This window comes from Stylophora pistillata, chromosome 1, assembly GCF_964205215.1.
Source record: "Stylophora pistillata chromosome 1, jaStyPist1.2, whole genome shotgun sequence".
Lineage (NCBI taxonomy): Eukaryota > Metazoa > Cnidaria > Anthozoa > Scleractinia > Pocilloporidae > Stylophora > Stylophora pistillata.
Window position 1 is genome coordinate 29,502,403 of NC_142519.1, and position 23,647 is coordinate 29,526,049.

General features: G+C 38.5%; 2 protein-coding genes and 1 pseudogene across 2 annotated transcripts in view; 1 reads left to right on the forward strand and 2 right to left on the reverse strand.

The window, feature by feature from the left end:
* LOC148742013 (myoferlin-like) overlaps positions 1 to 23,647 on the reverse strand; it is a 64,030-nt gene that overhangs the window by 13,246 nt on the left and 27,137 nt on the right. Inside the window, exons 30-41 of the mRNA XM_088753392.1 lie at positions 23,550 to 23,627; positions 23,098 to 23,177; positions 8,317 to 8,434; positions 4,269 to 4,371; positions 3,652 to 3,779; positions 3,035 to 3,223; positions 2,597 to 2,651; positions 2,251 to 2,328; positions 1,814 to 1,995; positions 1,249 to 1,398; positions 652 to 750; positions 290 to 454 (exon numbers count right to left, since the gene is read on the reverse strand). Of these exons, the coding sequence (XP_088609518.1) occupies positions 290 to 454; positions 652 to 750; positions 1,249 to 1,398; positions 1,814 to 1,995; positions 2,251 to 2,328; positions 2,597 to 2,651; positions 3,035 to 3,223; positions 3,652 to 3,779; positions 4,269 to 4,371; positions 8,317 to 8,434; positions 23,098 to 23,177; positions 23,550 to 23,627 (1,425 nt within the window). The remainder of the gene's footprint in view (positions 1 to 289; positions 455 to 651; positions 751 to 1,248; positions 1,399 to 1,813; positions 1,996 to 2,250; positions 2,329 to 2,596; positions 2,652 to 3,034; positions 3,224 to 3,651; positions 3,780 to 4,268; positions 4,372 to 8,316; positions 8,435 to 23,097; positions 23,178 to 23,549; positions 23,628 to 23,647) is intronic.
* Positions 18,578 to 20,410, reverse strand: LOC148742014 (adenosine receptor A2a-like). The gene has a single exon (XM_088753673.1). It carries the CDS (start codon positions 20,265 to 20,267, stop codon positions 19,284 to 19,286), a length of 984 nt encoding a protein of 327 aa, XP_088609799.1. The 5' UTR covers positions 20,268 to 20,410; the 3' UTR covers positions 18,578 to 19,283.
* Positions 20,809 to 23,270, forward strand: LOC148742015 (uncharacterized; annotated as a pseudogene).

Consider the following 23,647-nt stretch of genomic DNA (forward strand, 5'->3'; position numbering starts at 1 on the left):
GTTTTCAAATAGCTCCTGTTTTGCTTCTCTCGATGTATTCTTTTTTTTTCAGTAACAAAAAAAAAACAGTTTTCTCACATCGTTTTAGCATAAAGGATATACCAAAAGGCTCCGAAACTGTGAAAAGCGTCAACGTACCCAAAAAGGTATAAATTGATGTCAGACACTTCAATACCTTCCCTAACATTTTTTCTTCAGAAAATCGGTTGTTATACATATGAGACAACTGCTAACCCAGGCAAGATTAATACACAAAGTTTCTCCATTCAAGATAGGTTGTAGTAAATACCACAATCATTCTTGTCAAAACAGGATTCTCAAAGTTCGGGTTCTTCTTTATATCCTTGATGACGTCAGACTGCACCAGACCTCCAGCACACTCGAACTCAATACTTGGTGACGTCACGCTCGTGAGTTCAAACTTTTTCATGTTCCTCACTCCCCAACACAAGATCTGTAAATGACAGTGGGTAAAGGACGACAGTTCTGCAGGCCTGTAATGCTTTTGCGAGATAGAGTAAGTCGAGTAACATGAAAAAGTGTTCCAACAAATAATGAGATTAAGTCAAGTTGTGGATATTTCAAAATTATTTCTCTTTCAAATAACAACAACTTAAAATTAAAGTGGTACCCCTAACATCGATTGCTGACCTCAATCGCTGACCGTTGTAACTTTGGGCGCACACCGCTTCGCACGGTATACAAGTCTCCTCTCATGGGTGGGATGAAGGGTAACTCCGCATCTTCATCCTAAAAATAAGAGATAAATACCTCGTAAATCCGATTCCCTGATACCTTCCCTACACTGCAATTTTAAAATATGAACAAAACATTGCAAATTATTTAAAGGGACTTTTACCCTTTTTTTTAACTTTTTTTTAAGACTAACTATTAAAATTTATTCATTTTTACGTCTATTGGCAGACAATTCTGGCCGTTTTATGACAAACAGTTAACCCTTGGAGACTCCTAATAACCACGCGCCCCTGAGAAGTGAGCATCTAGTATTTTTCGGGTACTTCAGCTGTCTATGCTCCAGTAATTGAGGGCCAACACATAGCAATGCTGTAAGCCTCCCTGGAGGCCCCACATCACATTGGCGATGAAACCGCTTCATACCTTAGCATTGGCTCGTTAACATAGAGCGAATTCCGAAAGAGATAAACAGATGACACTCCTGAAAAAAACGTAACTGTGCGCAATGCAAGAGAACGCCGGGGGAGCACAAAAAAGAAATGAGACTCTTACAAGGAAAAGTTCGCAAGCAGCTAAAATATCGCCTCCTTCCTCGTCTCCTCTTTTGATGGTGAACCACTGCAGTTGCGGCTCAGGAGTTTCGTGTCCATGTAGACGCACCGTAGGTGACATCACACAGCGGCCGAGAAAGCCATCTTTGCCCTGCGCATGTCATGAAACAGCCATCAATATACAAGTGAAAGCTTAGCACGAGATGTCTCATCGATTATATTTTTAAAGATGGATAAAAAACTCAAAAATAAATAAAAGCACTTCTCAGTGAAATGCCCCTTGCCTGAGCTCCTCAAAAAAAAAGCTTCTTCTGTCATTATAATCCTCGAGATGAAGTAAAACGCTGCGTGTTTATCTTAAAAAATTATCACACACAACCTACTTCAAACCTCAAGATTTTCTCGGCAAATTATCAAACAAAACCATTACAAACGGCATAAAAGTTTAATTCAGTAGTCTCCTCATATTATAACTAAATATCTGCACAAAAAAACCTATTTCTCACCATTGATATGATTCTAGGAATCCCAACTTTATTTATTACTTTTATTACATCTAAACTTACCACTGTGTCCTTGTCAAAAACCTCTACCACTACACTTGGTGGGCTCTTGGCGATATTCTCCACGCTGTCATAGATTTCAACATTATCAAATATGAGCGTTTGGTCCCAGGTGGGACATAAAGTCTGGGTCAGCACCTCTGTTACAGCGCTTTGCTTGCAAAATGCCACGCGGACGTAGGAATCTGATGTTTGAGGAAAACAAAAGAATCAAGCTTATATATATGTCAATGTCAATGACTCATTGAATCATATAAAATGTTTGAGGAAAACAAAAGAATCAAGCTTATATATATGTCAATGACTCATTGAATCATATAAAATGTTTGAGGAAAACAAAAGAATCAAGCTTATATATATGTCAATGTCAATGACTCATTGAATCATATAAAATGGAAAATTCTCTACGTTTAAAAAAGCTATTCGTATATTTCCTTTACCATTCATCCCACTTTCGTCCATGGCGAGAAGGTTACGTGCTTGATAGATGTAGGCCCACATCTGATAGTTGTATGATTCTGAAAACACGAACAAAATGAGTCTAAATTCAAACTACTTGCTTTCTTTCGATGAGCTGCTGAGTCCTTTAAGAATACTTCTTGTGTAAATAGCCTGTTGTTGGTCCCATATGATTCTTGGATTTTCGTTCGTGCCCTATTCATTTTTGAAGAAACTGAGGTTTACCACTCAATGTTGGCCAGATTTCATTTTATTTCAGGATTAGAAAGCTATTAATAGATAAATAAAAAATAGTTGAATAAAAAACCTATTAATCATTTAACTTACTTTCAAAAGTGACAAACATTCTTGGAATATTCCTCAAACAACTTTTGCTCTCCTCCTGTTTAAAATAAAAGAATATTGCGAGAACACTTGTCTTTCGAGTTTTAAATCAGGTCAGAAAACAGACATATTCGAACAGCAGAAAATAATCATTGGCTTTTAGAGCAGCTATACTGGGTCATACTTCCTACATTGTCCATAATATTATTTCTACGTCTTGTGACATGCATGAAACTCTTGCCACTTTCTTCACCAATCACATCATATAAGGCTGTAAACAACCAGGTTCATTTAGGCGTATTTTTGATCTTCATCAGCCCTTTATGAATCTTACCCCTACTTTGATTTGGTTGCTTAGTTTATAGATTAAGCTTTCTCTGGATTTTGATCTTAGTCATCAATGAAAAATACGATCGCACTCACACAGCTCCAGATTCTCACCTCGTCCTCAAGCTCGAGAAGACACACAGGAGGCATGGACACTTTGGCGTCCTTTCCCCCCTTTGAAACCATTCTTCGGTGCCATCGCCGACGCCTGACGAAATCAATCTTCCTTTCTTTGTGGTGGAATTTGGCCGTAAAAATTGGAGCATATTCCCATCCTTCCTTTTCGAACTCTTCAAGCTCTTTCTAAAAAAAGAAAAAGTGCGTTTGTCATGTGGAAGCATGTTATAATTACCATGCACCAGTATCCAATAGCAGCCTTTAAAGCCAACAACCCTCCCGCGAAATTTCTCTCAGCATTCCTGATAAATCTCATTTAGCATGTGGAACTGAGAAACCCTTAATTTTTCTGACTGAAAACAAGACCTAAAGCTGGAAAATACCCATATTGATGGTTTTCATGGAGATTCTCAAAAACCGAAAAAGTTAGTCTCGCCAAGTTTTGAAAATTGGATGCAACCTTCTAATCTAAATGTAAGGCTTACCAAATTAACTTTTTTGCTAACGGTGACTGCTTAGCTTGATTTCAAAGCTTACGAGATTCTATATATTCCATACACGAGCACAGCCTAATTACTGTAACTCAGATCAAGACACAGTAGTTTTTGACCTACCTGTTTGATAACAGCCTTTGGATCCTTCAATAATCTCTCCCTGACCCATCGCCTTCTCCTCACCAAATGGTAAGCCTTCTGAATGGCACCATACACTCCGTATGATACATCAACGGAATACTCCCATCCTAAAGTAAAGCAAAGATATCAACTGACTAACTTATGCGTCACGTATGTTGCAAATGCAGTCATGTTGAAAACAAATTAGCCTTCTTGAATCCGTTTGCAATTTCCTTTGGTCATAAACTGCGTTGTTTTGACATTGAACAAACCTGTCCGGCCAGATCAGTACATACAGTAGAACCATTTGCAAAGCACTATAATTGGCATCGTAATTTAGCCCTGTGTTCGTCAAGTGGGCAGAGTGGCCAAGAGATAACAGGTATTTTTTAATGAACAAAATTGTAGATGCCTTTTGTTGTTAAAAAAAAAAAAACTTGAGCATAGTGCTGTTCCTTAGGGACAGCGTTGTTCAGGAGGAGGAGTGCATCAGAGTGTTTACGTTTAAAATGACCGGTCTTGGTCTTGTCGTTCGATTCTCAATTTGTAATTGCTATAGGATTTTAAAAGTGTACACAAGTGTTAAAAGTAATAAAAAATTTCAGTCGGAACGATACCTTCGCCGTCTACAGCTCTATTGTCATCGACCTGCCAGTTTCTAGTCCACTCCCATCCCTCTGGACATTTTATCTTTTCTTTCTCGTCAATCTTATCACCATGCTGTGAAACGGGAAAAAAATCGACCTTTTTTACGCTATTTAGCTGATAAACGTTTGACAGTCCAAGAGATCTCACACAAAAAAGTAACAGCTGTTGCGCCAAAAAAAACCTCTGACCAGTATTCATGTCACATTGCGGCCTCGCTGATATCAATCAGTATCTTTCTACTTGCTATGCAAAGTCATTAGCATCTATTAATAATATGCCCTGGGGACATGTCATTAGGAATTTAAAGGACCACGACAGTTTTCTTTGAGATCTACATCGAATGTAGTACGCTAATACCTGCTTTGATTTAACAGAAGATTTAATTTTTTAGCAGTTACGGTTTCAGCATTGCTAGCTGTAACGCCTTCTCAGCTTTAGTTTTGTTACGTCACGTGATCTCTTTATGCGGGTATTTTGGATTCGCACGTGGACTCTGAACCGCTTTAGGACCGTGACAAAAATCTTTATGTAGCTAGAATTTAAGGAGGAACATGCTCGTGTTTTGTGTTGGAACCTAACAGTTTTTGACGGTCAGTATGGTTGAATTTCGATCGAACTGTTGTTAATCTTTAGTTCGTGTTTATTAAGTTATCGTCTATCAAGCCTTAAATAAACGGACCAGCCTGATTTTGTTAGACTTGTGGTTGCTTCACTACAGTTTTCTTGCGTCCCTTTATTAATCGGTAAAGGCGGCCACTACACTAGCATTATTGTTGGATAGGTGTGTGGCCTATAAAGATCGTGAAAACTCTGAAGGGAATAGGAAACCCTCTTCTCTAGCAGACGACGTCGCTGAAGCCCTGCTAGACTTTGTTGAATGCGTTCAGCTGCTGTGCGAAACTGGAGTGCCAGCGAAAGGATATCAGTAAGAGAAGACCATGGTAATAAGGCACCATATTACGAGGGGCGTCGAATGTTAAAATCATCAGAGGTGAACAAAGTAGTGGTTGTGGAATTTGAAAGGACGAAATGATCTGGTGCGGGGATGCTGGCTTTCTCTCTGAGGGACAACCTTATTGAGAGTAAGTCGCGCTAAAACCATGAGGAAGGAAATTTTAGTGCACTTAGAAAGTAATCCAGGCGATAGCGACGGCCTCCCTCTTTTGGAGCATTTGAGGAATGATTAGTTCGCTTGCTGGGACGACCATTTAACTCATATGGCTAGAGATGGAACCTATGGGGATCAGATAACAATGTATGCACCAGCAAACCTGTACAACATCATCCTCCAAATAATGTCCACTCTTGGAGTTGGTGGGCAGCATGTATTCAGTTCTTCAGCAAGTGTTTCAACAGCTACCGTGTACCTTAGACATTTTGCTAAGAACCACGGCGAACACTTTATCAACTTGGAACAATATACGGATCACAAGGACGGTGGTGAAGAAGGAGAAGCTTCCGAGGATTATGCAAATAAAATGCATATGGAGTAGGATTTTGAAATGGATGATACTGTTGATTATCAGGATGACATTGACGCAAAAAGTGGACCTGATAGTATCGTCGACGATCGTGGCGACACGTATATGACTGCAGATATAGCTAAAGGATTACACATGGCTGCTGAACGAACGAAACGGAGCCAGAATTGCAAATTGAAGCCGACAAAGGCATAGTCAACGATGGTGATAAGCTAATAGATGTTCAGTTTGTTTTAGACGTAGACATCAGCTTATTTGCGGCGAGAAGGGATGACGAATGTCCCATTGCAATTCTTCTTCTTTGTAATTGCAGTCGTAAGTGTAAAGCCTGGTGTTGACTGAGATTAGACGAAGCTAGCGCGGTAGGTGCCACTGACTGTACAGCATAACTGTACAATCACTGAAACCAGCGGTCAAACTTTGGGCATGTGCGAGTGGATCAATCTGGGCCCCGTTTCTCGAAAGTAACTTAACGGACCCGTAAAGTTGTTCTGTTTTCATTCAAGATGGGGATTTCAAAAATATTGAAAATGACACAATAAAACTTTTCGCTACAGAAACAAAAAGGACTGGTTTGGTTGCCAGAACCTGCTTTCCTACCCTTTAAATCTTTGTATTTTAAAACATGGCTTCGGGCCCATTAAGTTACCGGCACTTTCGAGAAACGAGCCACTGGCCAGCCACGCACAAATTCCCCGCGCAAAATTTTCATCGAAAACATCAAGAATCAACCGCTGTTGCAAGATAAGTAAAAGAAAATTTATAGAAATCTGTAAAAGGAATTAAAAGAAGGGAAAAGAAAAACTGGAGACTTTTCAAACGCAAAGCTTATTCAAATACTTTATGCTTCTGTTTTAAACTTAACTAAATACGCCTCTGCACTTCTCACATACAATGACTTACGAAGTCGCAGAAAGGGCAGAAGAGAGTCAAAACAAAAAAAAAGTTTAATCGACCCTCTTGGGTGTATTGTGCTGCAATCACAGCTGACTCTCTTTCTCGATTCTCAAAATAAATAAATAAATCATTCTTGATTCTTATTAGAGCGAGATATTTTTGCTTTATATCAAATCCTTCATTGACAAAGTCAAAGTAAAATCTGTCTTAACTCGAAGTCGTTTACCGTTGTTTCTTTCAATTTTGACTGATTTTCTCACGCTGAAATTGTCATACACACTCAATAGAATATATAATTTCAACTGATTATATATTCAAAATAAAATCTGCCTGATGAGTGCTTAACGCACGAAACTCAGAGTTGCAGCGAATCATGTGTGTTTCCTTCTGGTCACTTAATGTCCTATGTATTGAGAAGAAAATGCAAAGAATACGCCTTTATCTGCTGTCGATTAACGGGTTGTATCCTTCAATATAGGAAATGTTGAATTTTATGTAAATTCTGTTTGGAAACAGTTTCTGCTTCAGTTCTTTCCTACGTCTTAGATTGTTCCCAGTCTGAATAGGTAAACAACACTGGGGGTAATATCAAATTAACTACATTGTTCATTTACAACTGCTACAATGCTTCCGCAAATTCGGATTTCTCTTCTCATAACTTTCTTTAGGATCCCAAGGTTAAGAATCTTCAGTTTTCATGCTATGATTCTTTAACAACTAGTCGCAGGTTTTTGTGCATTAGTAAATGATTAGACAAATAATTTTGTCTCGTCCGTCTCGTCTCCATGCCTAAATGTAAATGTGGGGGTTTTCCGTGAAACGTGATTGGCTGTTTTTAATTGCCGTGACTTGTGATTGTAAAAAGTTAAAAGCCGGGAACTGTGAATGATATGCCAGTGGCGATACGTGAAACAAAGAAAATATTTTCCGTTATCCGTAATTACTAAAAAGAAAACGCATTTTTTCCGTGAAAAATTACTTGCCAAAAATATAAAATTTCTTCACCAAGCCTGTTAGGTCAAGATGGCCGGATTGGTCAGCGTTCTATTGTTTTTGGGATCTGTCGATTTGATGCCGAAAGCACATCAATATGAAGGTTTGTTGCCAATGCTTCTCGGCATGTACTAAAACCAGGAACACCGGAACAACCCGGAACACCGGAACAACAACAACATTTATTTATACCACAAAGAAATAAGATAAGAAACATTAAGAAACTATATATTTAGCGCCTGCTTCTAGCTTCTAAGCTCTTTCGTGTTACGTGGGTAAACAAATTACATCTACATTTTATTTTTTTACACCGTCAAATTCGGTGTTCCGGGGTGTTCCGGTGTTCCTGGTTTTAGTACATGCTTCTCGGCCTACGTCTCAAACAAAAAAAAAAACCGATTAAAATCAGCGAGCGAGCCCGCAATACGCCATTAGTTTTGGTCAGAGGATTCTCTGGTGCAAAAGTTGTCGCTTTAACATCTCAATGTAAATGCGCAAGAACAGTTAACTTATTGCATTTGAGGCTTAGTACAGTTAGGACTTTATTATGTACTTATATTATGGACTTACATTTAGGACTTAATTACATTTAGGGAAGTTATTACATTTAGGGCTTCAACAGGCATTGAGATTATCACAGACTTACCACATTCGTCCAAGGTGCAGAGGCTGGTCTCCAGTTTCCCCCAGGAATCATCCTTGCCTCGATTTCAAATACATCCTCTAAGAACGTTTTGTGGCCTGAGTCGCGGTCAAACATTAAGCTAATGAAATAAAGTAAGATGTATCAGTGATTTCAAAAATAGCTCATGGTTAAAGATTAAGATGATACTTTTTCTCTAGTAATCCAAAGCAAGTAAAACAAATGCCATGACCAATGGATTCCTACTTATTTCAAGTATGATTGCATGATTTGATTTCGCATGATAATTTGTCGACACAATTTGGGATACACCTTTATAAAAGATCACCTCCCTTGGCACTCGACATCAGTGTTTTTTTTTTTTTTCTCGACCCTAAGAACCTGAAATCACCTACAATTCTCGGTTTGGGTTTTCAGATGTCTTTCAAAAAACTGTACATGAGTGGAAAACAGTGAAGAATATAGTCCAAGATAAGATTGCTTCCGGAACATTATTTGTTCGCACGCAGTTAAAATTAATTGCAGCGTTGTAAGAGCTTTTTCATGAAAAGTTTCAAGGACGCAGCTGGAACGCGGCACGTAAAGCGACAGCAGGTACAATGATGGACCGGAGAAAGTCATAGATTTAGAGCGACGTCAAATTTTGAGCCCGGTTGTCACATAAAGAAAGATGTCAACCATTTTTAAACGAGCATGAAACATCATGTTGGATTGCTCTACCAACTAAGTGCCTACTGATCAGAGAACTCGTTAGCGAGCTAAGCTATAGCATTTTCTTGTGTCGTACAAGCCTCGTGTGAGTTGATACATTAAGAGAGATGGTAGATTTTGAGCTTGGGAGACGAATAAACGCGCATGTTTACTATTCCTCTGGAGAATGTCGTTTCGTACTTTCAAATGAAGGGTAAACCTGGTGAATATGCACCTTTAGACAAAAGTCCTTTCCTGGTATAATGAAATAATTTTAGGAAAACAAATTGTTAAATTTGTTTGAAGCTATGGGCTGTACGCAAAGGCTCTGACAGCAGAAACATAGTAGCTGAGGTGAAACACTTTCAGAGAATAGTTCGTAAACTGTCATTTACTATGTTATCATCAACTCAAATACTGATTAAAGCCCTACACACTGATCAAAGCCCTACACACTGATCAAAGCCCTACACACTGATCAAAGCCCTACACACTGATCAAAGCCCTGCACACTGATCAAAGCCTTGCACACTGATCAAACCCCTACACACTGATCAAAGCCCTACACACTGATCAAAGCCCTACACACTGATCAAAGCCCTACACACTGATCAAAGCCCTACACACTGATCAAAGCCCTACACACTGATCAAAGCCCTACACACTGATCAAAGCCCTACACACTGATCAAAGCCCTACACATTGATCAAAGCCCTACACACCGATCAAAGCCCTACACACTGATCAAAGCCCTACACACTGATCAAAGCCCTACACACTGATCAAAGCCCTACACACTGAGCAAAGCCCTACACACTGATCAAAGCCCTACACACTGATCAAAGCCCTACACACTGATCAAAGCCCAAGTGCGTACTGAAGATTCACTTTTTATACATCTTAGCATGCACATACAAGGAAAATCGCCCTCAGAGTCTGTCGAACGAAAATGTTAATAATAATAATAATAATAATAATGTTTATTCTCTCAAGATAAAAGTACATATCTCAAGTTACAATATTAAAAAGAGTCACGCAAAAAATATGCAAAAGATAATCTAAGAATCATTAAAAAGAGCTAGACAAATGATAATGTAAATATTATATTTAAAAACTAGCCTATTTACAAACACATTTTTAAACCTTTCCGAATTTTTATTCCAGGATAATGGACAGTTCAGTTTCTGAGGTTGTATTTTTTCTCTTTTTTCTGCGTAATAATTTTGCTTAGCGGGCAATAGGAGTCAGCGGAGCGTGCCTTGTACAATACTTTATTTCAGAACAACATATAAATACATAATTATTAAGAAAAAGGAAACCCAGAGGTTGACCCTATATCAAGGGTCTCCTATTTATGTAAAAAATCTTACAGAACTAGTTAATAAAAATATAAAAAAGTCAAATAAGAAACAGCTAAATATCAATTATAAAATGACGATTCAATAGAGCTTCCTATCTGCCTTTTGTAATAGATCTCGAATGTCTCCTCTAGATTATACGTTACAACGTATAATTTTACAATTCTAACTAGGCAGACAGCAAACTTTACAACGGTGTATCTGAAATAAGGTTTAACATAGAATCGCATCATTGACTAAGATCTCCCATCCTGATTAGTTAACGAAGCAAGGTATTTAGCGTGGAATTGTGAGTTAAAACGAGGCTAAGTGATATCGTTTCGCATTTACGTATACATAACAACTATAAGTAATGCTGTTTTCTTTTTCTTTTTCTTGTTTTTATTCAATTATGCGATTCAAGGAAAATCCATTAGTGACTAATGAATTCCGCGTTAAACTGCACTTGAAAACCGATATCGCACGATTCGCTTCGCGAGTCGTGCGATATCGATTTTCGCGTGCAATTTAATGCGGAATTCCTTCGTCAAGTAATGAATTTTCCTTTAGGATAACACGGGCTGGTTTGAACAAGCAAGGTATTTGAATACGAAATAATTTGAATATATCAACAAAGTTGAAATGGTAAATTGGCCACCGTTACGATTATAAAAGCTGACGTTTCGAGCGTTAGCCCTTCGTCAGAGCGAATATTTTCAAATTATTTCGTTACCCCCACCGACGCAGCCCCAAACAGTTTCTTTAGAAACTATCAGCCTTTATATATTTGAATACGAGCCAATTTAGTCTAGGATATCGTTTCATCGCGAGTGACTGACTGCTCGGCGTGAGAAAATCAAAAAGCTTTTTCCTGTCACGTCTGGAACTCAGATAAACAGAATTTAGTTCTGATGATTAGTCTTCACAGATAAACAAAACACACTGCTTATTATGATTTGTCCTCAAAGTTGTTTCAGGTTGTTGTAGGTAAGAGTTCTAAGTGGTTCCAAATTTGAGTAACAGCAATGGTAAAAATAACGTTGCTGACTTGCTGAGACAGAGGAGAAAATCGTGTAATTCTGTAGCTGTCAATGAGTCCTATTTTTTGTCCTGTGCGCTACGAAAATGAGGGTAGCCCATATAACCTCTTGCTTATACTAAATGTTTTCAATTTGTTCGATAAAAGATTACGGCGTGTGGTTGAGTTCATTTTCGAACCCTTGAAAACTGAACGCGTATTTGAAGAACAAACAAACGAACAAACTAAAGTCAAAGGACATTGAGATCCGCAAGGAATAATCTAGAAATTTCTGAGATAGTGAGAACGATTAAAATATTTCCACATGGATTTAGCACAGAAAGCTGAAGAAAGAGCATCAGGGAGAACATGCTGTATGATGGCTGGGTTCGATAGTTTTCTTTTAATGATTGTGCATTCAAGAAATTGAGATCACCAGTATTTAGAAGTTAAAGTTCCGTGGGATAATTTGTGACATCACTTTTGTACTTATGACTTTTGAATAAACCCCAGACCCTTCGAAACATCCTTAAAGGTTTTAACGATATGTGTACATAAAAATATTTCTTAAGTTTATGTCGGTAAAGGATATTAAAGAATGAAAAACGCCGTCGAGGAAAACTGGAACAATTAAAGATAAAAAGGTTTAAATGGCCTAAACATATTTTGCAGGTATTTTCAAAGAAAAAATTCGAAAAGAGAAGCAATATGCATGACCACGAGAACCAATCAAAATGATGAATCTTTCAATCTTTTATTGCTTGGGGGCGAGTTAGCTGCCTTCTGGGTGTGTTTGAACTTCTAGAAATTTTCGGAGAAAACCGGAAGATATTGAATATTAAGCGTAAAATTAATTAAATATTAACGATAAAATGAGGTAAAATGGAAATTTTCAACAATCACCAGATTCTCCGGAAGAGGGAGTGCAAGAATTCGAAACACACGTCAATTCGAAACATGGCCTTGACATCGATCACATAGCGAGAAGATGGAGAATACAGAACTTCCGAAACTTACACCGAGCCATTAGTTGATATTATTAGTTCGAAATCATATGAAGCAATTTTTCCGTGGCAGAATTTATCTGTAACAGATATTTCCGTGTTTTGAGGTCTACAATATACCCGCCAATATGATCCTTTAACGAAAAAATTTTCCCCGATTCCTCTGAGGGAAATAGTTTTTCCGAAAGAGAGAGTGCAAGAGTTGGAAACACGTGTCAATTCGAAACAGTCTTGACATCGATCACGTAGTGCGAAGATAGAGAATACAGAACTTTTGAAACTTACGCCGAGCCATCAGTTGATATCATTAGTTCGAAATCATATAAAGCAATTTTTCCTTGGCAGAATTTATCTTTAACAGATATTTCCGTGTTTTGAGCTCTACAATACGCTCGCCAATATGATCCTCTAGCAAAAAAATTTTCCCGATCCCTCTGGGCGAAATAGTTTGTTTTCATGTTTTTCCATGCTAATCGTGACGCCGCTTTATTCAAAAAAAAATCATCTTTAGCCCGAACTGATATGGTGCTACTTTTGTAGTTTTGCGGTATTTCACTTCCTTGTAATTATCAGCACTTGAAATCTCTTAAATTGCTCGCGGAAATCTTATTTTGACATTTCTAAACCATGCCTGAAGAGGGGTGCAGATGAAAAGAACTTTCATATATGTGATCGGCGAAGTTCTACAGCAGTCACCTTAAACTCTCTCTGTCGGTGAGTGGTATTTCCCTTATTATCCACGAAACTAATTAGACGCATCGCGACTCTACATATGTCCAATATTCAGTAACTGATACGACTCGAGAATGCCGTCTGATGCGATAAATGCACCATTATCCGTATAACACATCATGAGAGAGGTAGGAGAAAGGCACCCCAAACGAACAGAACAGGAAAAAAGCCTTATTTATACACGGCAAGAACTAAAGATAAAAGCTTTTGGGGTCGTTTTCATTATAGTGCGATCAAAATGAAAAAAACCAAATACTTACTACTTATACAATAAACCTAAGAAGTAATTGTAAATAAAATGTTATTATCATTACGATCAAATTAAAGATATAAACATAAACCGAAAATCATGATGTAAGAATAAATCAAATTTTATCATTACATATTTAGAAATAAGCGTTGTCAATTTGTCTGTTTCGAGAGGTAGATTCAGATAAGCTGTCGAAGCTGAAATCCCTGAAATAGTCTTTACTCATGAGTTGTTTTGTGAGTTTGTTAGGATTAAGAGTAAAGGTATTTTCATTCGCTAAGTTCCACAAAATTGGCCCTCGATACGCTAGTGAGTCTTCAACAATCCAGTCTTGTGTCGTGGTGTCATGACTGCTTCCCGGTTTCGTGTAAGGAACAGTGGCATACTCGCCTTGTCGTGATATGGCTTCGTGCATGTAGGCACTAGTAATATGGCATTACTTTCTTAATGAAATAGTTTGTTGAATCGTTCGATTCGTACGAATCATGAATGGGAGTTATGACTCGTGGTCGGGTTATGGAGGGCATCTTATTGGTTGAACTTCAAATATATCGTGAGAGAGGTAGGAGAACGGAACTCTGAAGATTTTGTGGAATCTTTCGATCTTCACGTTTTGAAAACATTCAATATCTCGCACATCAAAATAAGCAAAGAGGCTAATATCTATATGCATCGTTTTGTAACTAGCGGCAGTGAAGAACAACACTTCCCTCCACTTTATTAAAACAACTCCAGAACTCACGCAGTGAGACAATCAAGAGGCAAAAGTGTGCATGCGTCGTTCTAGAACCACAGGTACACTTCTTCATACTGAGAACAATATTCCACTGATAACTCGCACAGGAAAAAAGAAAGAACAACTCTTGATAAATCGCACGGAAAAAAAGGCCAGTATCTGTATGTGTTGTTCTTCAAGCACAGGCAGCGAAGATTTACACGTTCTGACTTTTTCATATTTTCAAAAACATTCCACAACTCGCGCAGCAAAACAAACAAAGAGGCAAAATGAGTATGTGTCGTTCTATAGGTACACAGAGAGAAGAATTGTACGTTCCTACTGTCACTTCAATCAAGCACTACTTGATCACTCTCGCACTCCAGTAGAGGAAAGTAATGAATTTAAAACAGTCTCTGTGACTTGTAGCGAGTTCCATTTGACTAAAGAGACTCATGATGGATTTCAAAAAATACATGAACACGTGAGAGATGGATGGTTGCAAGGAAAATGTTCATGATCCGTATATTGGTGGTAGGTTATACACCTATTCGAAATCTTACTGTGAGTACCATAGGATATGATGTTGTCCCATTAATGTGATGCATTCAACCACTCAAGTACGAGTAATAACTCTCATTCACGATTCGAGAAATCGTTCAGGGTACTCTTCTCCTACCTCTCTAACTATATATTTTAAGTCACGGTCCCAGTAATAAGTTGCATTTCAGGACTCGACTACCACGCCTTATGAGTCGCTTTGATTCAGGAGTATTGGACAACACTCATGTGCATAGCGTAGTACTTGAAAAATAACATTTTAGCGTTAATCAACTGAATGGTTTAGCGCAGATACAGAATGAGTTTCAAACCCGAAAGTAACACAGTTGCATTTACAGAACGAGCAGAGTTTCGAAGGCAGTTAATCGCAAGGTTGCAAGTAATCAAAGTTTGATAAATGTGGCCTTTACTCATTTCATAGGCTCATACGTTTACAAAAATGGTCTTCCAATCCAACTACTGCCAAGATCAGTGGGCCCCATTCGCGACCTCTGTAACCACATCAGTAGTGGCCGCTATCTTGACCCTTGTTACTGTGCCAGGTAACTTACTCATCTGCTGGGCTGTGATATGGACGTCACTGAGATTCTGTCTCCATACAGTCCTTGTCAAACGAGCTTGTGAAGTGGCGAAGAGATGTATCAAATAACGCCAAAATTACAAATGTTTACCTTTTATCGCGGACGTTTCCCCAGTTCAGATATGATAGGTACTTTGGTAAGTCAAGCTATACAAGTGTAAAAGTGATGCAATGCACGGGCTTGAACTGCGTCGAGGCCTAAATTTTTTTTTCAGGCTTCTTTTCTGAACTTCCTTTAATTATAGTTTACCTGCATTGATCATGTCTTCATTTGATTTTCTAATCGATTTTATACACGTCGAAGTCACGGGACATTAGCTGTTTTCAAGTTACCTGAACTGAGATGAATGCAAATGATCACATATATTTGAACTACAATGTTGTCCTTACCTATGTGTGAATGCCTTTCTTCCGGCGAAAACTGTTTGGAAGAAAGGGATTGGAACTAGACAAAGTAATTAAAAGGTTCAAATATCTGTTGCCTACATTATGCATACAACCTGTCATTTTGGTCTCTTCTGGCGAGAGAAATATGTGATATAATTTGCAGGAGTAATTATAGGTCATAATTATGATTGCAAGTCCACGGCTCGCTGATGCGGCTTTGTCGCGTGAATCGGGGAAAAAAGAAAAAAATATTTTTTAAGGCACATAATCTTCTGACAAGATCGAATGAGATCGGAAGCAGCGAGATATCAGAAACAAATAGGGACAGTTGTGGCAGCATCTAATTAATGGGCCAATGACGCATTATTAGATTTTGAGAGTTAAAATTCTTAATTGCGAATAGGTAATTGTTTGCTTTTCAAGAGTATGGATTTCCCAAGTATCTTTGAAACTTCTCAAAAAATAGTTTTTGAGAAGTTTTTGCACAAATTGAATTGTAACAAGGATAATTTCGTAAATACATTTTCAAATTCATCTGCACAATCTTTCCGTCATATATGGTTATAATCTAATAATTCCTTTATAAACCGAGCCTGTTCGATACAGACTGGTGGTATCGGCGTGTTTGCTCACTGCGTTTATATGGAACTGGACTTCGTCTCGAGCCAGTACAAAAGCAGAAAAATACTTTGGGCTCGGTCAATACTGCGTCCTAATTTTCATCAGAATTGAATCGCTTTGTTGTCGAAGGTCGAGATGAAAATCTGCAAATTCGATTCTTCTTTACGTTTTTTATCTAATTTTTGTGTAATTTGGAGAAAGAATTGCATAGAAAAAGAAATTTTACGTTTTAAGCAGGAGAAGTGATTAAAAAGAAAAACTCTTCGTAATTCGAGAATTAAGACTATTTTGGACAAAACAAAACAAACCAAAAAAACAAAACAAAAAAAAAGAGGAGAATCATAAAGAAAATAAAAATATATCAGTGGCGTAATTTACGTACCTGTAGACTTCCTTTGTGTTTAATCGAATGGCTCGAAGTTTATTATAGGGTAAGTTGGACTACAAGTTTTCTCCAGAAGTCTCGTATCACATTAAATACGAATAAAATCGACGATACGAAACATGTTGAGCACAGCTCGACTGATTTGCTGAGCTCCGATTGTTAGCTTCAAGAACACAGGATGTTATTGGGGCTATGCTTGCATTTCCAAATAACTGATATTCACAACAACCGTCCCAGGTTGTCGGAAGGACAACTTTTGTTTACAATTTTAGGAAATTCTGTCTGTCGTCTTGGTGCATAACTGTCACAGATTCAATGCAAAGATGCCTCGGGGGAGATTTAATATTTTTATATTCTCCTTAATGCTCAATTGGCATCATTAGAGACCATAAGAAATAGATTTTTTTTTTATTTTATTCTTATTGCTTAGTAGTTTGTTGGTATCAATTATGCGGGAGAGTAGGAAGAAGTCGCTCTTTCGCAAAACATCTGGGACCAGCTAGGAAGTTTCATAAATTTAGTAACACTTCATACAAAGTAGGCACAAATATCAAGCGCTCACCTCGATACAGGACTAGTTGAGGATGTTGGTGATGTTTTCTTCCTCGTAGAATCATAAAGAATCTAGCGATTTTTGACCACAATTTTTTCAGTTGATTTTTTGTCAGCAGGTGTTTGCACTAAAGTGCTAAAACCCTTATATGGCATTTCACTGAACTATTCCTTTACACAAGATGACACACACCAGCCAAAAGTAATTTTCTGACATAACCGATGCATTTCACACGATTTTCCTAATCAATATCAATAGACCTGAATACAGCACAGCAAAAGGGAACGGAATAGTTCATATAAAATTGAATAAGATGACATCAAACAAACCTGGTAGGAATATATTAAAAAATAAATACAAACAAACAAAAAGCAAAAAGCTTAATATATCTGTCCTTGTCAATATATGAAAAAATGCGGACCGATTTGAAAAGAGCGATCGCAGGTAGAGGCACATTTCTATAGAAAGTCACAACTTGTTTAAATATAACTTAGTTATTGATATCTAGAGCCGAATTTTCAATGTGGGCGTATAATAAAAATTAAATCAACGAAAAGTGTATCGAGACGTTTTTCCACGTTTGAAATTGAACTTGTAAATTTGATGAGGTTTTCTTTTAATAATAACTAGTGACAAAGGCGGATGTTTATCAGATGAGAAACAATTTAACAAAGGAAGTCTGACTCAGGCAGGTGGATACCGCCAATGATTTTTTACTGTTTCTTATGAATCATGGCATAAGCCATCTACACATTTCCCTTTGGCAAAATAAAGTTATTTGTTTCTACGATTTCCTGTAGCTAAGAATAACAGTGGGTTTCGCCTGAGTTAAAAATTTTCAGAGTTTCCTTGTTGGTGTCATTCTATCCCATTGATGAGTTTGGTTACACCTTTAAAAAAGGCCTTTTTTATCTACCAGCTTTTTCTCAATAATTTTAGACACATGCCTTAATTAAGGATTTTTCCAGTTTTAAAGAAAACAAGCTTAACCAGCATCTAGGCTATGACTGGTGCTGGGGAAAAGATGTGAGATTTGACGCCACGATAGCGATCTAAAATATTAACATGATTGCCCTTTCTTAAGTTTTCCCGGCTTCTGCGCATGTCTACGATGGGGAAGGCGACCTTCAGCGATGAGAAATTGACATTAAAGGATAAGTCATTATTTATCTATTGGGGTTAGAGGTGGAGTCGGAGAATTTTAGGAGGGATAACACGGTTTTCACGAGGGATTGGAGGGGAGACCAGTCGTCGCCAACAGAGTACAACTGCTTTTTCGTCACTATTTCTGTTCTGCTCTTTGATGGTACTTAGAGCGACCCAACCACTACGATTCTATTGTTTATGGTAAGCCTATGACTCAGTGATTTCATGTTTATAAAAGTGGAAGTTTTACAAGCATTTTGCGTTTCCATCAAACTAAAGATATCGTTCGTTATTTGGTCTCTCATCATTATCATTATCGTCACTGGTAAGAGTTAGGTAGCCAGCCAACACACCGTTTACAAAATGTGAAAGAAATGTTACATACATGTCCAACTATCCATACTTATTTACAAGTTGTTGCTGAAATTATGAACTAAGATAGTTCTTAAATTCGCCAAGAACATTAATATGAGGCATTACAGGTACTAGGAACTGATTACATTCTCAAGCCTTGTTATGGGAAAAGAGAACTGAAACACTACTTTCTTTCAATAGCCTTGAACTTGCATAAACTTATGGCTAATCCATGTACTAGTAATATCGCTGAGGTTTACAAAATCTTACAGATTTTGATATCACTTAAACCCAAGAGCTTTTTGTACATGAAGGACAAACGTGACCTTTCCTTCTTTCTATACTGTTACAAAGCTTTTTAAAATTTGTTCAACATGGTGATACTTGAGGAGCGGTTAAAAGTCGTTTCTATAAACTGCAGGCTGCTGCTGACAGCTTTCTCTTTGATCAGCTGTCAACACAAAACATTTAACTATGGGACCAAAGCAACAGAAGTGCGTTCTTTTTACGAATTATCCTCTAATCAGGGTTTCATGTTGTTGATCGAGCTCACGAAACATCTATACTTGTGTATTGAAGTTTTCCTGACGGACTTTGACCCCGTGCTTGCTCTCTCTTTCCATAGCTGGGGAGCATGTTATTTCAGTTCCAGAGATGGTGTATTGTCTGATTGAGATTGCTGTGGTGTCGGATAGTTTAAGCTTAGCTCTTCTTTTCCGAATTTGTTCACCAGCCATGCTATTGCTGGTATGGTCATAAAAGCCCTCTTAAACGGGCGCATGCGAAAAGCGTAAAGAAACTGATTGGAAGCAGAGTTGATCAGAATGAACAAGAACTGCAAGTCTCGGAGCCAGTGGATTAGAACGCAGTTGCATGTGTGACATAAGTTAATGATATAGACCATTACACAAGATGGGAAAGAACACAAAATAAATGCAACTGCTATCATAAGAAGAGAGTTTGTTGCCTTCTGCTCGCGTTGCTGTTGTTTTTCTCGTTCGAGCTCGTTGCTCTGAACTTGTGCGGAAGTCTTCCTGTGCCGTTTGAGGAAGTGACACACACGGAAGTAAACGAAAACAAGAACGATCGAAGTGACAATAACTGCAGCGTTAGCAAAGATGAAAGCCAGTCTGAAGAAACCAACAACGAGATAGAGAAGGGGAAGACCAAGAGAGAGAATCCACAGAGAAACAGATACCTTGATTGTGCGACTTACGGAATGCTGTGCACGATTTAAGCGGTATGACCTAACCACTTGGTATCTGTTGACCGCTAATGCTACTATGCTGAGGACCGAGACCGTCGAAGTAAAAAAATACGACACGTGGACCACCCATTGAACATTCAAGAGTTCGTCTACCTTGAGGGCTTCTTTGACGTGGAAGTCAACGAAGATTGGATCTGTGATCGTTCCTATGATGAGGTCTGAAATGGCGAGGTTCAGTACCAAATAATTGAATGAAGTTTTCAGCTCTCCGGTTGGGTTCCATATCACAGCCCAGCAGATGAGTAAGTTACCTGGCACAGTAACAAGGGTCAAGATAGCGGCCACTACTGATGTGGTTACAGAGGTCGCGAATGGGGCCCACTGATCTTGGCAGTAGTTGGATTGGAAGACCATTTTTGTAAACGTATGAGCCTATGAAATGAGTAAAGGCCACATTTATCAAACTTTGATTACTTGCAACCTTGCGATTAACTGCCTTCGAAACTCTGCTCGTTCTGTAAATGCAACTGTGTTACTTTCGGGTTTGAAACTCATTCTGTATCTGCGCTAAACCATTCAGTTGATTAACGCTAAAATGTTATTTTTCAAGTACTACGCTATGCACATGATATGTTGATGCAAGAGATATTCTCTTGGTTGATGTCAGTCGCTTCTGGTCGGTACACAAAAATAACCCACCCTAAATTATGTTTCTCCCCTTTTATCAAGCTGATTATGGAATGAAGAGTTTTATCTTTCCTCTAAAAAGAATTGTTTGGGGCATTTTATAATAGCGACGCATTTTGCCACAACCCTACGCATTTTGGAATATGATTGCGGCATTATGCAATAACGACGAATTTTGTAATATCAGTTGCGGCGTTTTGAAATAACTTACGGTGTAAGCATTTTGTCAGCATCGTGAAATCTCTTGAGCAAGCGTGAAAGACAAAAATAACCTAACCGTGACATTTTGGACATATTCTGACAGTAAGAGACCAATGAAGATGGAATAAGGGGAGTCTTCGTCACGTCTTAAAAATACAGCTGTTCCTAGTTGAAGCGCAGATTACAACAGCTGTTCTTCCTTTCTCTTGACGCAGGTATTTGAACGCACCAATCAGCGACCAGGAGTGAAGAGAGTATACAAATTCGGAAATTATGGCCAATAGAATGGAAGCTACGATGTTTACGTTGGACTTCACTAAATAGCCGAGAGTTATTAAAGTTACAGGCATAAAGATCTTTCAAACGCTGTGGAAAATGCATGTGTTGAAACTGTTTTTGCCGTTTTAGATTCTCCCAGTTTCACAATGGTATTTAAATCTGACCTCTGTGAACATTACTGGGCACCATTTGCAACCTCTGTCACCACAACAACGATATCTGCCATTTTATGCATCGTAACTGTACCCGGTAATTTTCTCATTTGCTGGGCCGTACTGTGGAACCCGACAAGAAACCTCAAAACTTCCTTTAACTACTTGGTCCTCAACCTCACCATTGCAGATTGGATTGTTGGAGCCGTAACTGAGCCTGTGTTTGTCGGATATCATGCTAGCGAGGCTCTGAAACGCCCCGTCCTTGGTCTTAGGTGGGTGGTGTATGTATCATATTTTATGAGTTCAACAGCATCGGTGTTAAGTATACTGGCTCTAGTTGTAAACAGATGCAAGGTAGCGACGTCAAACCGCATCTTACGAGGCAAGACATCTAGTACAATCGGAACATCAATTGTTTTATGGATGTGTTCCATTAGTCTTCCATTATTATACCTGGCAGTGGGATTCTATCTTCTTGCCTTCATATTTGCCAATACAGCGGTCGTGATAAGCATCATTGTTCTACTATTTGTGAACTGCAGTATCTATCGTAGCCTTCGTGAACACGAAAAGAGTACTGAACATATTAGAAGCAACCGTGATCGGCGAAAATATCTTAAACGTGAAGAGAAGATAACAAAATCCTTTCTGTTTATTATTCTTTCATTTTAGCCTGTGGCGTGCCTTCGCTTGTGATGGTCTATGTTATTAACTTATGTAACTCATGTAGCTGCGTTCTTATCCATTGGTTCCGAGACCTGCAGTATTTATTCCTGCTACTCAATTCTGCTACGAATCAGTTTCTTTACGCTTGGCGAATGCGCTCATTTCAGGCAGCATTTTTAACAGTTCCCTTCATTCGGTGGGCAGGTAGAAAATTGGCTGGAAACAAAATCGATCAAGTTACTGTAACTCACACGGAAAGTGCGATGGAAGGTTCTACGAATAAGCAGGAACGGAGAGAAGGAAACGTATCGACTCAGGGCGAAAAAGAGTTTCAAATCAAGGATCTCTATCATCGAAAGTCCACTGTCTCAAAGCAAGAAGATTAAGCAAATAACTTGATATTAAATCCTGTTAATACGCAGAGGTACGAGGTAAAGAATATCCAAAAAGAACTGCGCGAGGAATCGAAAAAAGTTAGCTCAATCTGATGCATAAACAAAGGCCAAAGTTTCTGGCATCGGCCCTAAAAGCCGCGATTTCATCAACCTTTTTTCTGAAAATTGTCAATGAGAAATAAAGACCTTCATTTTTGATCTACCAAAGCAATCGCGACTTAAAAGCGAGTCTAATAAGTAGGGGAATATTGTGTTGGTACAAACCACCTAAAAATTTGTCAGAATTCCGAAAAATGGTCAGTAAAGTCAAACTCGTGGCGCGCAATTTTTCTTGTTGGCCTCTCGAAGGTGATTAGTACTTACTAATCACTTCAGAGCCAACCAATTAGACCGTGTAAAAAGTGGTATTCACCTTTTGGTAAAAACCACTTTCCAAGATAGCAAATAGCATGGGTACATAAATGGCCGTGAACGAGAGATGTCAACAAACTGACATCAGGGAGGGGGCAGGGGGCAGTTGGCGGCATGAATTTTCAGCAGAAGGAAGCTTCCCTTAAACCTCTTCTCTTACCTACTTCTTTTAATTTAAGGGTAATCCACAAGCAGTTCCAGTAAAGAGAGAGTATAGTTAATGAAATGAGTGGCAAATTTTACACCCATTGCAATTCACAATTCAGAAAGAAATCAACAAGGAGCTAAACAGTTGTTATATGAAGAATATTTGATTAAACATTTCGATCAATTATTCTCCAAACTAATCGGAAAATGTGCTATTTCTATGTTTCAGGCTAAAAATTTAGAAATATGTTAAGACATCGGTAAAGCAGCGAGAAATATGGGTAAGTCGGTAACAAATCTGACCTCATTTCCGGAGCTATGTACCAGTCTCCCTCAAATTCCCAACCTTCAGGGGCCTGAAACTTTTCTTTAGGTAGTGGTAGCTGTGGACGGAAAATAAATTATGTACCACCGCTAATAGTTACTTATTAGTTAATGTACAAACAGAAAAGATACCAAGGCATCTGGAAAAATTCTTACAGGCTGAACACAAGTGCAATCTGTTTAGCGCAAAGAATAAATGTGAAATAAATGTTTCTTTTCAGTGCCTGGTTCAGTGCCCGAGTACAAAGTCTTGGCAGGGTGCCCGAATTCTGGCGTGGGTGCTTGAAAATAAGGCGTGTTCATATTAACGCTCATCAAGAATCGTGCACGGGCACCGTGCTCGAGCAACAAGTGTGAACGCAGCCTAAGAGAAGAAATACTGAGACAGTGATATCCTAACTTTGTTTGGTCGTTTAAAATAGAAAGCATACCTCCCCGCTGGCATTCGAAAATCCTGGTCTCGTAAGGGCTTTCTTTGTCCAAAAACCAATTTTGACTTCGTTTTCATACTACAGAGGAAGTAACGATT